The sequence below is a fragment of the Glycine max genome, chromosome 3 (assembly GCF_000004515.6).
Source record: "Glycine max cultivar Williams 82 chromosome 3, Glycine_max_v4.0, whole genome shotgun sequence".
NCBI lineage: Eukaryota > Viridiplantae > Streptophyta > Magnoliopsida > Fabales > Fabaceae > Glycine > Glycine max.
Window position 1 is genome coordinate 46,556,073 of NC_016090.4, and position 17,268 is coordinate 46,573,340.

The 17,268-nt window shown below is 37.6% G+C and overlaps 2 protein-coding genes across 2 annotated transcripts; both read left to right on the forward strand.

The window, feature by feature from the left end:
- The first annotated feature begins 3,067 nt into the window (after positions 1–3,067).
- LOC100789327 (rho GTPase-activating protein 3) lies at positions 3,068–6,764 on the forward strand. Its single transcript, XM_003521772.5, has 5 exons — positions 3,068–3,844; positions 4,742–4,862; positions 5,146–5,265; positions 5,491–5,721; positions 6,021–6,764. The coding sequence occupies exons 1-5, from the start codon at positions 3,372–3,374 to the stop codon at positions 6,567–6,569; spliced, it is 1,494 nt and encodes a 497-aa protein (XP_003521820.2). The 5' UTR covers positions 3,068–3,371; the 3' UTR covers positions 6,570–6,764.
- A 1,229-nt stretch (positions 6,765–7,993) lies between these two features.
- LOC100789850 (probable protein S-acyltransferase 12) lies at positions 7,994–16,890 on the forward strand. Its single transcript, XM_003521773.5, has 5 exons — positions 7,994–8,648; positions 8,742–8,868; positions 8,977–9,062; positions 9,588–9,653; positions 16,529–16,890. The coding sequence occupies exons 1-5, from the start codon at positions 8,100–8,102 to the stop codon at positions 16,643–16,645; spliced, it is 945 nt and encodes a 314-aa protein (XP_003521821.1). The 5' UTR covers positions 7,994–8,099; the 3' UTR covers positions 16,646–16,890.
- The last annotated feature ends 378 nt before the right edge of the window (positions 16,891–17,268 follow it).

Genomic DNA, 17,268 nt, shown 5'->3' on the forward strand with positions numbered 1-17,268 from the left:
TTGTACACAAACTGAGATTTTGATTGATTAAGTCACCTTCCGTATAATTCGTTCCAATTCTGTCTGAATACATATATTTATGCAAATTAAGCTACGCGTCAAAGAGGTGCTTAAAAGGCTAGAAAGAGTACAAATATCGTTGACAATTCTGAAAATAAAAGAGAAGAGAATAAGTTATCTTCAGTTTGATATGCCGGCCAATATATACTAAAAATTACTGTTTGAGCATTCAATACCTTAGAGCTCACACTTTTTGTTCGCTAAGAAGTTTTATTCTAGTTGGTGGGTTAAGTTAAACTGTTACACACGCACACCTTCACCTAATTTGTTCACTCATCCCCCAAAGGAAACGCTCTTTGTCGAGGCTATGAACTCCGAAGCTCATTATAGAGTAGCTTAAAAGTAACTCCTAACCAAATTAAGACTAGTATAGAATGTATGCATGGAATTGGTACTGCATGTTGTCCAATGCTTCAAAGGCAACCACATGATAATGACTCAAACAATTTTAAATGATGGTGGGTGTTTTAGGTATGGTTGACACAATTAATCATGGATAAGATATATTCAATCCCCAATCATATGAAGGAATGTTCGCAGAAAACAACTTCCCCAAACTGATTTCCTCAATATGTATCTCATAATAGAAAGGAGAGCTTAATAGAAGCAGGCCCGGCTTTCAACTATATTTACGATCAAGACCCATGGCTAGGCTTTCAAGTTTCAACTGGTAAAGTAATACATTTTGAAAAAGAATAAACAATTGTATCTCATCAATTACTTTTCTTTTAAGTTTAAAACAAGGAGATCTAATATATGCCTGATTAAAAATTTAAATGTCTTTTTTAATCTATTATGATGCTCTCGATCATAGCAAGTTAGCAACTGATAAATTATGTTATACATGTTTCATTCATTAAAACATTAATAGATTTTAACTAAAAACTTGTTTCTGACATTAATAATCTTTAAATTCGTGATAAAAAATTGTATCTGAGATTAACATTTTTCACATAAGGTTAGGAACCCCCCCCCCCCCCCCCCCCCCTTCCTTTTGACGAAGGTGCTAAAAAACGATTTTAATTGTGTCGTCTATCTTCTATGAATGTGTGGCTTTGGTTAATTTATTTCTTTCCATTTGTATTTATCGTTCTTTCTTTGAAACATTTACAAATTGCAAGAGTGTATCCGGAATTAGACTTGTAAATAGTAAATACACATAAGAAGACAAAAAATCGCATGATTTGAGGTCCATTTTCAATTTTTTTTTCATTACGTCAGTGTTAAATACTTAAAAATCTAAGGGGTTATTCCTGCTTTTCCTCGCCCAACACGACCGTCACGACGCGTCGGCGTCGCATAATGTCAGTGAAAAATTAAAGACTATCAACATTTCTCATGAACATATGAATTGGATCAAGACATCTATTGTCAATAAAAATGGCTAAATTATTCAAAATATAGTATATATATTTTTGGGAATAAATTTTTAATTTCAAATTTCAATTTGACAAATTTCTCTGTTTTTCTAATTAAGGGTATATACTGGGGCGCATCCAGGATTGGAAATTTGGGGGTCAACAATGCAGCTTGTAGGTTGAAAGCCCCAGTTTTGACGTCCCCTCTTTTTTCTCCCCTCCCTAATTCATTGAGTTTTGGAGTTTGGACTCTTCAGAAAATATGTTGACGGTATTTATATTTTGTATTAATCCAACTTTTTAAAATATTTTAAATTAGAGTAGTAATAATTAAATTTTAACTCAAATATAGGTTGATTTTTTTCTAGTTTAAATTAAACTTCGAGCGCAACTAAAAACTAGATGACATCGCAATAATAATCAGTACAAGATCTAATTACATATAGTACTTTGTTTCCAAAAACAAAAAAGACACTCGTGTCAGAGATTAGAACATTGATAAAAATACTCTAATTGTAACTCTAATATTCCAAATAATTTGAAGTCCCTAACTCTTAAGAGTTGGTACGTACATAGAAGTTCCAAGCATGTTTCCCAAGACCACATAATATTGCGATTGGAAGATTATACAAATAGTTAAACTCAGTACACGTACACTTGGAGTCATTCATCTCGAGTCTCGACTTTATAGGATAAAAAAGTTGAGAGAGAAAAGAAACTGAAAACGATTTTATATGAAAAAAAAGGATTAAAACTGAAACCTATGACTCCATTTGCATTAGAAAATGGAAATAATATAAAGAAAATGGTTTTATAGCTATACCTAATTGTAAGTTGTAATATGATACAGGCTAGCAAACAATACACGTGATGCATGGGATGGGGACCAAAGAAAACCCCACGGGTAGATAACATCACGCGGAGGTGGCATAGTAATGACAGGACAGGTTGGTGTATTTGCATGATGTGTGCATGGCCATGTTCTCATGCCCCCACCATTGCATAGCCCCATCCCATGCCCCAAAAATGACACAATACATACACTTTCCACTTCACTTGTGTGAAATTTCATTTTTTTAATCTCAGCGATGAAAGTCTTGCAGCTTCGAACAAGTAAGGAACATGTACCCATGTGACTTTGGAATCATAATCCTAAACACGGGCTGTACTTTCTAGCTGTAGAGAAATCCATTCTCTGACGCTTAACAATATAATCTCTTTTTCGAAGCTCAATTATGTGACCAATTAAGTTAAGCACGGAAAAACGGCGCAATTAGTTCATCTCAATTTCGAAAGTTGCTGCTCTGTTCTGCTTTTTATTGACACCCTGTTTCAAGGTTTAGTATCTTTCGTGATGTGGGGATGAAAGATACCTTTTTTCCGCCATAAATCTAAACTAAATGTTTGAAAAATTTAAGATGAACAAGTAAAATCTTATTTAAAGAATTTTGATGCCAAGGAGGAGATGCTAAAATGTCAAAACTGCATTAACTACCGTCAAATCTTCCATTTCACTCTCTCACGTCGTCTAGATCATTTGTTCACTTTCACTCTCATGGCGTTTTTCTCACTAACCCGCCTTTTTTTTTCCTTGCGTTACTCTCAACCAAGTACCACCAACATAATAGCTCCAAAAAAAAGAAAGAAAAAAAGGACCACCAACATAATACTAACAAACAAAAAGAAAAGCAACTTGTCTCCATCCACCTTACCAGCATACCTTCCCAATCCGATCGTTGATTCATCCCTCCTTCCTTGTTTCCTCTCTCCTTTTCACCACTTAACCAAACCCAACTCATTTCTTCTGAAATAGTCTTTAAAAGTATTCCCTTTTAGTTATAGTTTTACCGCCCCCATTTTAATACTCTTTCTTTCTCTCTCTCTCACAGTCTCACATACACATTCGAATCCTTTTAACACCGCCCCATTATTGCTTGCTCGTTAATTACGGCAATGACTCGGCTATTTCGATCCAAGTCTTGCGGACTGGTCGAGTTCAACGCTGCTCCACCCAGTCCACTTTTCCATGATGTGAAAAGCGAGGATGAATACAATGAAGAAGAGGAAGAAGAAGAAGAAGAAGAAGAAGAAGAAGAAGAAGAATTGGACAGTGATGATGATGATGAGGATGCAGACGAAGATGATGATGTTTCGAGCAACCATGTTTCAACGCCGTTCATGAATCCAGGGTCAAAAGGGCATGGCTGCCAATCGAACCAGTTTGCGATATTGGATATTTTGGTGGCTGCGTTGAAGAAGTCGTTGGTAACTTGCAGTGTGGAAAGAGAGGATGTTTCTTCGTTGGATATTAGCTGGCCAACAGAGGTGCGCCATGTCTCGCATGTTACCTTCGATAGGTTCAATGGCTTTCTCGGTTTGCCCTCTGAGCTCGAGCCCGAGGTTTCCAAGAGGGTTCCCAGTGCCAGGTGAACTCTCTGTTCTTCTTAACCATTCTTTTTTAGTAGTTCATTACACCGTAACAGAACATGAAATTGGCTAGTTGAAGTTACGCTGAAGACTCTATTTTGTTGAGGTTTTTTCGGTTCAGATCAGCGGGTGTTGATTCACAATTGGCTTAGGATTAGATGCGTTTGTTTTTCCAGTGCATGACTAAATTTGTAAATTTATGAATTGTAATTCTTTTATGAGTTTAAATCACTTCATCTTCTACAGAAATTACATGAGAACTTTGATAAAAGTAAAGTACATAATTAGTACTTACAGAGAAATTTATCCATACGTAACCTTTGTAATGAACTAGGCTACATAATGTCCTCAATCAGGACCACATCTTTGTGTGTTCGTTGATGGAGAAATGTTTGTAATTTTTGCATCCAACGGGGTGTTCTGAAACGGAGAAGATATTGGGTTTTGTGTTGAAGTTCCAAATTCTAGCTAGGAAACTTTGGTTTCTAAAGTTGAGATGCCCTGATATTTTATGAGCCTTCCCAGCATGAAGATTTTGGCTTTGTCCCTTGGTTGACGTCTGTTCGAAGTTTTATTGTTGAATGCATTTTCAATTGAAACAAGTTGCTTGATATCTGCGAATTAAAGGTTTGATGACTTAGAGATGGGGAGGAATTAAACAGTCGGGTATGGATTTATTGTTGTAAACTCAATACAGCTTAGAAAGGTTCTTTGATTGGTCTTGTGGTTGTTGGTTGTAATCTCTTCAATGCCTCTTCTCTGCTCAGTGGAGGCAAGAAAATGAAAAAACTATGCTGGGAGTTGATTGCTTTACCTTTCACTTTCATTTATGTACTACCCTCTTCCTCTCTTTTCCTTTTAAATCCATATTTGAATGAGTTCATATGTTCATGCAGTGCAAAGGTATTTGGAGTTTCTGCAAAGTCAATGCAGTGCTCTTATGATGAAAGGGGGAACAGTGTCCCAACGATTCTGCTGATGATGCAAAAGCGATTGTATTCAGAGGGAGGCCTTAAAGTATGTTCTGTTTGTGTAGAATAAATTTTAAAAGCATTTAATTGGTTTTACTTTTCCGTAATTTCTCTTTCGCCACAGAATACCGGTATGCTGGCCGAATTATCATGTTTGGTGTAGCTATAAATGTTTAATAATTCATCAAATAAACTGATCATTAATAAAATTTTGTGGCCTAACTCGACTGTGGGATAAATACCCTTTTTTTTTTTGGGTACTGGGATAAATACCCTTTAGTTCCACATAAATTTTGAGGCCTAATGTCATGGTTTTGCTATGCCTGAAGGCGGAAGGAATATTCCGAATTAATGCTGATAACAGCCAAGAAGAATTTGTGCGTGATCAGCTAAACAGAGGTCTGGTACCACTTGGAATTGACGTTCATTGTTTATCTGGTTTAATAAAGGTATATACTAAATTCTTAATTCTTAATTTATTTTTTTCTATTATGCTTGACTTAACATATATTAGGGTTAATTGGAATCTACTTTTATTTTTGCTTAACAGTTATTATGCTTCAATTAATACGGGATTTGTTATTGTTCTTTCAATATTTGGAAAGGAAGCTCAGCCATGGATTTGGTCTTCTGCCCATTTTTATTATTATTTTAATTTAATTAATGTATTGCAGGCTTGGTTTAGAGAGCTTCCAACGGGGGTACTTGATTCCCTCACCCCCGAACAGGTGATGCATTGCAACACAGAAGAGGATTGCACCAATCTTATGAAGTTGCTTCCTTCAACTGAAGCTGCATTGCTTGACTGGGCAATCAATTTGATGGCAGACGTTGTTGAACATGAACAGTTCAACAAAATGAATGCTCGCAATATTGCCATGGTTTTTGCGCCCAACATGACACAGGTTAGCCAACATTATAAGCAAATAAAGATGTATTCTTCTGTTGTTTATTGTTGGTTTCTCTCAAACAGTTTAATTAGGCTCATTATTTAGTTGAACTTCCTTATGTTTTAATAATTATTTTTAAGGGTTATTAAGTTATTATAAATATACACTCACTTTCTCTTCCATTTCATTTTTACTTGTATCACATTTATAACTTTTTCTTCCTACCAGTGAGGCCCGTATAACTGTTTGTATGCACATGTTACTTATGCTAGTGGATGTGGATATTTAAATGTTTGTTTCATTGTGCTTTGCAGATGGCGGACCCTTTGACTGCATTGATTCATGCAGTGCAAGTGATGAACTTTCTCAAGACATTGATTCTGAAGACCCTTCGAGAAAGAGATAAATCAATTGCCAAGGCAAGACAGCTTTCATCACTCTTAGATTCTCCCTCATGCAAAGGTGATTCCCATCCTATGGAAGTTAATAACAAGGAGGAATCTTGTGATGAAGAAACTTGTACCCCAAAGCCACCTATGAAAAGCAAGTTCTCAAGGACTTCTACCTTGGGAAGAATAGAATGGTGTATTGAAGAGAAACTTTGGAGATCTGAGGAAAAGGGAAATGGAGTTGTTGGGGAATTTGAATCTGTTTTGGGTAGTAGCTCACCTTCTAGATATGAGAATGGTCCATTAGAGAATAGGTATAGAGGTATATATGACAGTGAACATTGGGTGAAATTGAGAAATGGAGTGCGCAGGCTTTGCAGACACCCTGTATTTCAATTGAGCAAGCCAACTAAGAAGCGTGCAAGTCTTGGTGTTGTAAATACTAGGGAAGGAGGTGGAGAGGCTTTGGCCTAAAACAACAACTACTCCATGCATGCTTTAGTTTTATGGCTTGTATGATTGAAATGTATAGATGCTTGCTTGAGATTGTATGAAGCATAGCTTTAGTTGTAATTGATGCTTGGTCTCTTAGTAGAATACAAGTTCTGAGAGGTTTCAAGGAGTTTATAGTTCCAATGACTAGTCCTATAAAAGATTTTGTTGGATCAAGTATTTAGTATTTTACCACTATAAATAAAGTAGATACACACTCTGACCCTACATTTACCGGACTTGATCCTCTCCGGCCTGAAATCCATTAATCACGTGTCTCTTTTCTCTCCCGTAAAACAGTGTGACTATAAGAGTGTTTTTCCTACATTTGTAACGTGCTACATATCCTTGAGAGGCATCACAAAACACATGTTAGTATTAGGTTGTAAGCCACATTTGCTTAGCGTCTAAAAGGACATAAAGAATAAAGTACAAGGGTGGTTGATAGTCTTGGGTGAAACTAAGGAATAAAATACTACATTTTCCCATATTTTGATTTCTCTTTTTCTTTTTTGAAACAGCTAAAGAATAAATGTTATTAATTATGGTGACCTACATTACATATAAACTATATCTCCCAACCACATTCTGCTAAATATTTACAAGAGCATATCTCCCATGAGTCCCCTCTGTCACCAGCTAGTCACATTATCCAACAATAAAACCCAGAATAGGGACAAGCCATAGTCCAGAGGCTTGGCCCTCCTTACCCGAATAAAAACCAGTTCCCAGGAATACCAGTTCCTAATCAGGTATTACATCAACAAAACACAAAGACAGTAAATAATAGAATACCCAGTATCAGATACATTTGCCCAAAATGCAAACACTCTTATTGATATCAATGCAACGAAGCAAATTTGTTGAAAACCAGCACGCAATTGAGGCCTCGACCCTAACAAAACAATTTCCTCTAATTTCATCTCTTCCTCGTATCATTTCATTATGTTGTGGCAACAGCACTTTCAGTCCCAGACCCTATCAACAAGTTTTCGTATACTGATCTAAAAAAAAAAATGAGACAGTTAGATGTATCATAACTTATGAAAGCTACAAGAAAGCATGCCAATGACTACTGAACAAAATAAAAAAATATCTAAAGAAAGCTCATCTAAGTTTTGTCAATAATATTTTTCAGAATATTTTTTTTTGTCGATAATAGTAATACTACTTAATAAAAAGATTTAATAATATTTTATGTATGGTTTAGTTTGATTTAATTTTTTTTGTAATATTATTTTGTTTATCATTTTGATCTCTTCTAATCAAATACTGTAATTATAAATGTAATTGCATAAAATTGTATAAATTAAATATTATATTATATTGCATAAAATCAAAGTCTATATAATTAGAATATATATTTGTTATAATTAACTTAATAATATTTGGCAGTATTTTAACAGGAAAAGAATTAAGGCGTGATTGTGATATGAGGAAGTTGATAAATTTATAGAAAAGAGAAGAGTAGGTATTAGTATTTTGGTGGTTCCATGGATCTCTGAGACGGTGATGAGAGGAGAGAAGGAGGGCGTCGTGGCTTGGGATATTTGGAAGCGCTTATTCCCGGCACGAAGAAGCAGGTCGGGTTGGCTCCCAAACATAAGAATGGGAAACAACATAAACCTGTTTAAGCTCTGCTCTGGCCTCAGAGTCCTTGGCTACTTGATGATCCTCTTGTTCGGTGCTATTGTTGCCCTAACTTACTACGCCGTCGTTTTCATCACATGGGGCCCTCTCCTCTTCTTCAGCTCCCCTCTCCGCATCCCCTCCTTCTTCATCCTCCTCCTCTTCCACACCCTCCTCCTCCTCTTAACTTGGTCCTACCTCATGGTCCTTCTCAACGATCCCGGCCCCGTTCCTCTCAATTGGATCCATCTTGGCTCCGATTCGGATCCAACATCCTCCCCCTCTTATTGTTCTCGTTGCCAGAATGGGAAGCCTCCTCGTTGCCACCACTGCTCTATTTGCCAAAGGTGCGTTCTCAAGATGGACCATCATTGCATCTGGGTCGTCAATTGTGTTGGGGCACGTAACTACAAGTACTTTCTCCTCTTCTTGGTACTACTTATTCCATTTCTCCTCATACCTACCTTCCTCCCTTCCTACTTCTACCTATTATTCATTTCTTTTCCTTAATTCTCATTTTCTTAGCTCTATACATTCCTCGAGACTGTCCTGGATTGCCTAGCTCTGGTTCCTAGTTTTATCAGGTTCTTTGCTGGATCCAACAATCATTCTTTGTCTCCTGGGGGCTTTGCAGTCATCTTTTTGGCTTCTAGTATGTTTATGTATTCTGCTTCTACTATATTAAGCGGCTACTATACCTATCTTTTATTGCATTCTCATAACTGTTAATGCTTCTTACAGATTGTGTGCCTTGATGCAGTTCTTAATTTAGCCTTCGCCCTCAGTCTTCTTTGTTTCGTTGTCATGCATGCATCTCTTCTGTTAAGCAACACAACTTCAGTTGAGGTAATCCTATACATTCTTATTTTTCTCCTTTTACCGTATATGGTAATACTGTTGTTGTTAACTTGTGCCTCTTCCCATAGGAATTATGCCAGCCTATTACTAGAATAGCAACCCGGGCATTCACATGTTAGAAGAAGCCTAACTAAAATGCACTCCAAATGAGATCTTATTTGTGAGAAAAATTACAAAAGCACCTTTGAGTGGGAAAAAAATTCATGACAATTTGACATGTGGAAATGCTCTGAAAGTTTTATTTTATCTATAGCCATCGGAACTGTGAGATTCATTGGGTCATCATTAATTCTGATAAGATGGTTATGTACTTGGGGGATATTTTTGTTTCAATGAGTTATTGATTCAACTATCTATTCTTCATTGTCTCATTGACCTTCAACTAGATGAAAACCTGATACACTAACTACCAAACAAATTTCAAAATAACTCTGCATTGTTTATTGTTTAATCTTCATGCAGCACCATGCCCTTCTTTTATCTAAAATATTATTTGGAAAAATGATGTTTTAGGTTCATGAAAAGAAAAAAGGAGTTAGGTGGATGTACGACCTGGGCTGGAAGAGGAATTTTGAGCAGGTAATATCTGATATCAAGTAGCAAATGATTACAAAATGATAGTAAAGCAGCAAAACAAAAATGTTTTTATGCTCAGAAACTTGGGAAGTAAATATTACATGTATAATTTATGAGTTAATAATTAAAAAAGAATAAGAGAGGAAGAAAGGGTGTGTGTGAGAGAGAATGTACAATTATAGTATGTTTTTTCCATACACCTTTCAGTCCTCCTCTCCCCTTCTAACAAAAAAACAATTTTACATCTCTATGGCATAATAGGATGGGTCCTTTCCTTCCCCAACCCAATTGCCATTTTCTGCAATTCTCTCAATGGAGTGGTAAAAGCAACGTAGATAATCGTTGGAAAGCTCTATGGATAGCTTTATCCATGACTATTTGGAAGCATAGAAATGCCTTGGTGTTTAATAACCATGATTTCTGCACTGAAAAAGTCATGGATGAAGCTTTATTTCTCACTTGGTCTTGGATCAAATGCATGGAGAAAGATTTCCACACACATTTTAATCAATGGTCTTCTTGCTTAAAGGAGGAAATGTCGTAGGGGTTTTTTGCTGTTTGGGTAACCACCTATTGTGGTTAATTTTCTGTAGTTGGGGATGGCAGTTTTCTGCCTTGTATATTTTGTTATATTTCAGTACACCTAGTACTGACCCCTATTAATAATATCAGATTTTTGCTGTGCAAAAAAAAAAACATCTCTATGGCATAAGAAACTTCTTACCCTTGGAGAGTTGTCTAACTTTTGCTTTAAAAGATAAGAAATAGACAAGAAGTGGAGCAAAAATTGACAATGAAGATCCTTCCTGGTTTAGGAGTAGGAAAATTCCTACTCTATGATGGTGTAAGGAAGGACTTTTCAAAACCCATCTCACCCGCCTCTCCCCCCAAAGAGACCAAAGCTTAGTTTTAATGTTGTGGTGTTTTAATGAAATTTAGCATAAAGTTTTCTGCTGAGGAATTGCTTCTCATATTCTTGTAATTAAACCAACAGATTATAACTTCTATTGATGGCCAAAATATATTCTGAAATAATGTTGATGGTTTTATTGTAATTTAACTTGAAATGAAGTCTTCTACTGTGGAATAACTATGTAATAATTTTTATCAAAATCAAATAAGAATAAGACTTAATTGCACTTTTGGTGCCCTGTTAGGCCTCTTATAAGTAAATATTATAAGAGGAGAGCCAAGACTTAAGATTTATTAATAGGACTGAATTGTTTCAGTTGTTGTTTATGGTAGTTATTTCAAGCAGTTGTTATTTTAATTAGGTGTGTGTTTTTAGGACCATACGTAACTGAAGGCAGTTATTGCAGAATAAATTCTGTGTGTGTTTTTAGGACCATACGTAACTGCCTTAAGCAGTTATTGCAGAATCTGGAGTAATAGCAGGGGGGGTTAGGCAGTTTTTGAGTGGGTTTTCAGGAAGGGAGAGACCAGGCTCTCGAACATCTTGGGGGAAACCTATGTATTAACTAGTCTACTCAGTTTCCTGTGTAATTTGTAATTTCTGTTCTGTTTCTTTGAATAAAATTCAGTCCTTATTCCCTTACCAGTTGGTATCTATCAACTGGTATCAGAGCAACAAGTTCCTGGAGACAAATTCATGGTGTCAACACGCAGCATGGAGGCTAGAATGGAGGCATTGGAGAGGGGGTTTGAAGGCTTGCTGGCGATGCGTGAAACAATAGAGAAGAGCGCTGAACAGTTAAGGGAAGTGCAAGCCGCAGTGCAAGAAATTCGTGCAAGACAGGAAGAAGAGAGCAGCGAACACAGCCACACAATTCCTCAAGGTGAAACACACGGAAGTCACAATGGAGGACGACACAAAGTGGATAGATGGAGGAAGTTAGAGATACCTGTTTTTGATGGAGAGGATGTGTATGGCTGGACAACCAAAGTAGAGAGGTATTTTGATTTGAAGGGGATGTCTGGAGAGGAAAAGTTGTAGGCGGTTATGGTAGCAATGGAAGGGAAAGCGCTGACTTGGTATCAATGGTGGGAGTTTTCTGCGCACCATCCAAATTGGGAGGATTTTCGGACAGCGGTTATTAGGTGTTTCCAACCCACCATGGTTGACAGTCCTTTTGAATTGTTGCTGAGTCTCAAACAAACAGGCTCAATGGAAGAATACAGAGAGAAGTTTGAACTCTATGCTGGTTCGTTAAAGAGTGCAGAACCAGCGTACTTGAGAGGGATTTTTTTGAATGGACTAAAGGAAATAATTAGGGCAGAGTTAAAGCTCCATCCAACAGAAAGTTTGTCTGATTTAATGGATTGGGCACAGTGAGTGGATGAGAAAAACTAGTTGTCCATCAAGGGGGGAAATCCAACAAGTGCGATGAGCAGGCCAATGAGGACGTACAGCAGCAACCGCACAATGACGTGGGAACCGGGAGCGAAGCAACAATCCAACGTGTCCGGGACTGGAAGTTCTACCGGAGAGGGAAGTGTAGTGAAGGTTTCCAATACCTTCAGAGGAAGAAACTTTAGAAAGTTAACAGACGCGGAGTTACAAGAGAGGTCTAGGAAGGGATTCTGTTTTCGGTGTGATGAAAAGTTTGGTCCAGGCCATGTGTGTGCCAACAAATAGTTACAAGTTTTAGTGTTGACCAAAGAGGATGACGAAGTGGGTACAGCGGGGGATACTAATGCAATTGAGGAAGAGGGGGAGCCAAAAGACCTCCAGTTATCTATGTGTAGTATTGCTGGCCTTTCATCAAAGAAAACAATTAAGTTGTGGGGTAAGATTGGGAAGGAACAAGTCATGGTACTTATTGATTGTGGAGCCTCTCATAATTTTATTTCAGCCACGTTTGTGAAACAACAGGAATTAGATATGAATGCAACCTCCATCTATACTGTGGAGGTGGGTGATGGGAGAAAGCTAGATTGTGAAGGGATATGTTCCGAATTGACATTGGAGATGCAGGGTCTAAAAATTCAACAAGATTTCTATGTCTTTGATCTTGGAGGAGTGGATGTGGTGTTGGGAATGGAATGGTTGGCTAGTTTGGGAGAAGTAAGAGCAAATTTTCGTGAATTAACTCTTAAAATTCCAGTTGTGAACTGATACCACACATTGAAGGGAGACTCGGCTTTAACTAGGGTTGTAGACTCTTTAAAATCTATCCTAAAGACTCTAAGTGATCAAGATCAAGGATTCCTGGTGAAGTACTGTCACTTGCAAGGGGAAGGTAGAGAGTCAGCAATTTATCCTGCTTGGACAGAATCAATTTTGGAAGAGTATGAATCAGTCTTTCAAGAGCCGAAAGGATTACCACCCCCTAGGAGGCAAGATCATGCGATTCGGTTGAAGGAAGGGTCTAATATTCCCAACATCAGACCGTATAGGTACCCACATTACCAGAAAAATGAAATTGAAAGGTTAGTAGATGATATGCTTAGCTCTGGTATAATCAGAACTAGTGTTAGTCCTTATTCTAGTCCTATAATCTTGGTGAAGAAAAAAGATGGCGGATGGCGTTTTTGTGTAGATTATCGGGCTCTTAACAAGATTACTATACCAGATAAGTTTCCTATTCCTATTATAGATGAACTGCTTGATGAATTGGGAGGAGCAGTGGTTTTTCCAAAGTTGGATTTACGATCCGGTTACCATCAGATCAGGATGCGTGAGGAGGACATTCATAAAACGGCTTTCCGGACTCATGAAGGGGATTATGAGTTTGTTGTCATACCATTTGGACTCACCAATGCACCTTCCACCTTCCAATCTCTTACGAACGAGGTGCTAAAGCCATATTTGAGGAAATTTGTACTTGTTTTATTTGACGATATTCTGGTTTACAGCAAAGGTGAGGATGACCATAAGGAGCATTTACGGGCTGTTTTGACATTGTTGAAGGAGAACCAGTTGTTTGCTAATAAGAAAAAATGTACTTTTAGCCAAACTCAATTGGAATATTTGGGTCATATCATTTCTGTAGAAGGCGTGACAGCAGACCCCCGAAAAATTGATGCTATGTTGGACTGGCCTATACCCAAGGATGTTAAGGCTCTGAGGGGATTTTTGGGGTTGACGGGTTACTATAGAAGGTTTGTTAAGGACTATGGTAAGATAGCCCGACCTTTGATTCAATTGTTGAAGAAAGATAAGTTTTAGTGGAATGAGGAAGCACAAGCTGCCTTGGAAAACTTAAAGCAATTGGTGGCTGAATTGCCTATTCTGATAGTCCCTGATTTTTCCAAAACGTTTACTATAGAAACTGATGCATCCAACAAAGGGCTAGGAGCAATTCTAATGCAGGAGGGCAGACCTGTGGCTTTTCTCAGCCAAACTTTATCTGATAGGACACAAACTAAGTCAGTATATGAGAGGGAATTAATGGCAATTGTGATGGCTGTCCAAAAATGGAGGCACTACTTGTTGGGAAGGCACTTCATAATTTTAACTGATCAGCAGAGCCTCAAATTCCTCACTGAACAGCGAGTAATGGGCGAGGAATATTTCAGGTGGACCTCTAAACTCATGAGTTTGGATTTTGAGATACAATATAGACCAAGAAAGGAAAACGGGGTGGCTGATGCTCTCTCTAGAAAGATGACATTTTCAGCTTTGTCTTCAATCCACTTTGAGCAAATAAAAGATTGGGAAACTGAAATTCACCACGATCCTAAGCTCCAAGGAATCATTCATGATCTGATACAAGATATTAATTCCCATCCGGGCTATAAATTTCAGAACCAGAAACTGTTTTATAAAGGACGGTTAGTGCTTCCCAAAGGCTCTTCTCGAATTCCATTGTTGTTACAAGAATTTCACAATTCGGCTGTGGGGGGACATTCGGGTTTCTTTAGAACCTATAAACGAATTTCAGAAGTTGTTTATTGGGAGGGAATGCGAAAAGACATCCAGCAACATGTAGCTACATGTGAGGTATGCCAAATGAATAAATATCAAGCTCTTTCTCCAGCAGGACTTCTTCAACCATTGCCTATACCAACTCAAGTGTGGGCTAATATATCCATGGACTTCATTGAAGGGCTACCCAAGGCTCACGGAAAAAATGTCATCTTAGTAGTGGTTGATAGATTGACTAAATACGCTCATTTCCTTGCACTTAGCCATCCCTTTACTGCAAAAGAGGTTGTTGAAGTTTTTATCAAAGAGATAGTTAAATTGCACGGGTTTCCTTCTTCGATTGTATCGGGTCGTGACAAAATTTTTCTCAGCCACTTTTGGTCAGAATTGTTCAAATTGGCCGGCACTAGACTCAAATTTAGCTCTGCTTACCATTCCCAAACAGATGGTCAAACCGAGGTGGTCAATCGTTGCTTGGAGACTTATCTGCGGTGCCTCACAGGGACTAAACCTCAACAATGGCCTAAGCGGTTAAGTTGGGCTGAGTTTTGGTTTAACACCAACTACAACAACTCTCTGAAATTGACTCCTTTCAAAGTCTTGTATGGTTGTGACCCACCCCATCTTTTGAAAGGAGCCATTATTCCATCAACTGCGGAAGAGGTAAACGTGATGACTAATGACAGGGACCAAATGTTACATGATCTCAAAGGAAATTTGGCCAAGGCGCAGAATCAAATGAAGTATGCTGACCGATCTAGGCGTTCAATACCATTAAATGTTGGCGATTGGGTGTATCTCAAGTTACAGCCATATAGGCAACGATCATTGGCTAGGAAGACAAATGAGAAGCTTAGTCCACGTTTTTATGGTCCTTACCAAATTACAAAACAGATTGGGGCAGTTGCTTTTGAGTTAGCCCTTCCACCGGAGAGTAAAATCCACCCGGTATTCCATGTTTCTTTACTCAAGAAGGCTTTCTCCCCTTCAGCGAATCCTCAACCTTTACCACCTATGTTATCGGAGGAGTTGGAGTTGCAGGTAACACCGGCTGCTGTAAAAGCCGTGCGTAACACTGCTGCAGAGATTGTTGAGGTGTTTATTCAATGGACTGACCTCCCAGACTTTGAAGCCACTTGGGAACCAGTCGACACCATCGTGCACCAATTTCCTTCTTTTCACCTTGAGGACAAGATGACTCTTTTGGGGGGGAGTATTGTTAGGCCTCTTATAAGTAAATATTATAAGAGGAGAGCCGAGACTTAAGATTTATTAATAGGATTGAATTGTTTCAGTTGTTGTTTGTGATAGTTATTTCAAGCAGTTGTTATTTTAATTAGGTGTGTGTGTTTTTAGGACCATACGTAACTGCCTTAAGCAGTTATTGCAGAATAAATTCTGGAGTAACAGCAGGGGGGGAGTTAGGCAGTTTTTGAGTGGATTTTCAGGAAGGGAGAGACCAGACTCTCGAACATCTTGGGGGAAACCTATGTATTAACTAGTCTACTCAGTTTCCTGTGTAATTTGTAATTTCTGTTCTGTTCCTTTGAATAAAATTCAGTCTTTATTCCCTTATCAGTTGGTATCTATCTTGCCCCTACTACTTTCTCAATTTTGTGAATTTCATCCCTCTAGTTTTTCTGCAAATTTGATCCCATTATTTTAATTGTCTAATTTTGGTTCATCTATCAACTTAGCATCCAACATAATTTACACGCCATGTGTTAGTGCAATAGAGTGTCACATCAACATGGATATGCTAACATGGGAATCCATTAGAGTGTCATGTCTGTATTTCTAATAAGTAATAAATATTAAGTTAATGAATAGACCAAAATTACACAAGTAAAATAGCGGAGGATCAAATTTACAATAAATAATTGAGACAATTCTCGAAATTGAGAAAGTAGGAGAACCAAAAGTACTATTAAGCTTAAAAAGAATCATGTAATAGTAGTTTTGTGATCTCTGATTGAACTAATAACTTGTGAATAGCATATTCACTCTTATCTGATTTTTTGTTATTATCTATTTTACCCTATTTTTCAAGGTTTTTGGCACTAAGAAGGCCCTATGGTTGTTTCCATTGTTTTCAAAAGAGGATTTAGACAACATACCTGCACTAAGGGGCATTGAGTTCCCTACACGTTCGGATGTTGATGTATGAAAGCTGGGTAGCTTATAGGTTTGAACATTTTTTTCATTAAATGATGTCATTTATGCTTACTTCATGACAGTGCAGCGTAGGGCATGAAAGTAATACTCTACTTGATTGCTGATGTTTTAAATTATAGAATTGTCCAGTAGATGTATATATGTAATGTTCGATTCAGATTGTTTTGATTATTCTTATAATCTAAGAACCTGTGATCTTAAGGGGACTAAATGTAGATTTGCTTTCGAAGAACAAAATTCATTCCAAGTGTTTGACCTGTCGATTATTGCACTGTTCCGGGGAAATGCGGTTTACATGGTTTGTATGTGAACTTGATTGATTGAAGTGGAACTTGCATTTTTATCTGATTTCTTTTGTTGTACTCGTTGACATTCGTTGTAAAAGTAATTTAAGAGTTCATCCTAATATTATACTTGTGATGGTATTGCGAAGTCCAGATGCTACTGCTACTGTTTGAAAAAAGGTGGTGGGAAAAATAAACGGGGCTTCAAGGAGTCAAGAAACTAAACTAGTGCAGGCCCTTGATCAAGATTGGAAGCATCCATTTCTGATTTCTTTCCTTAAAATAAAGCATCCATTCTTAAGATAACACAAGATAATCGAATTCCGAGAAA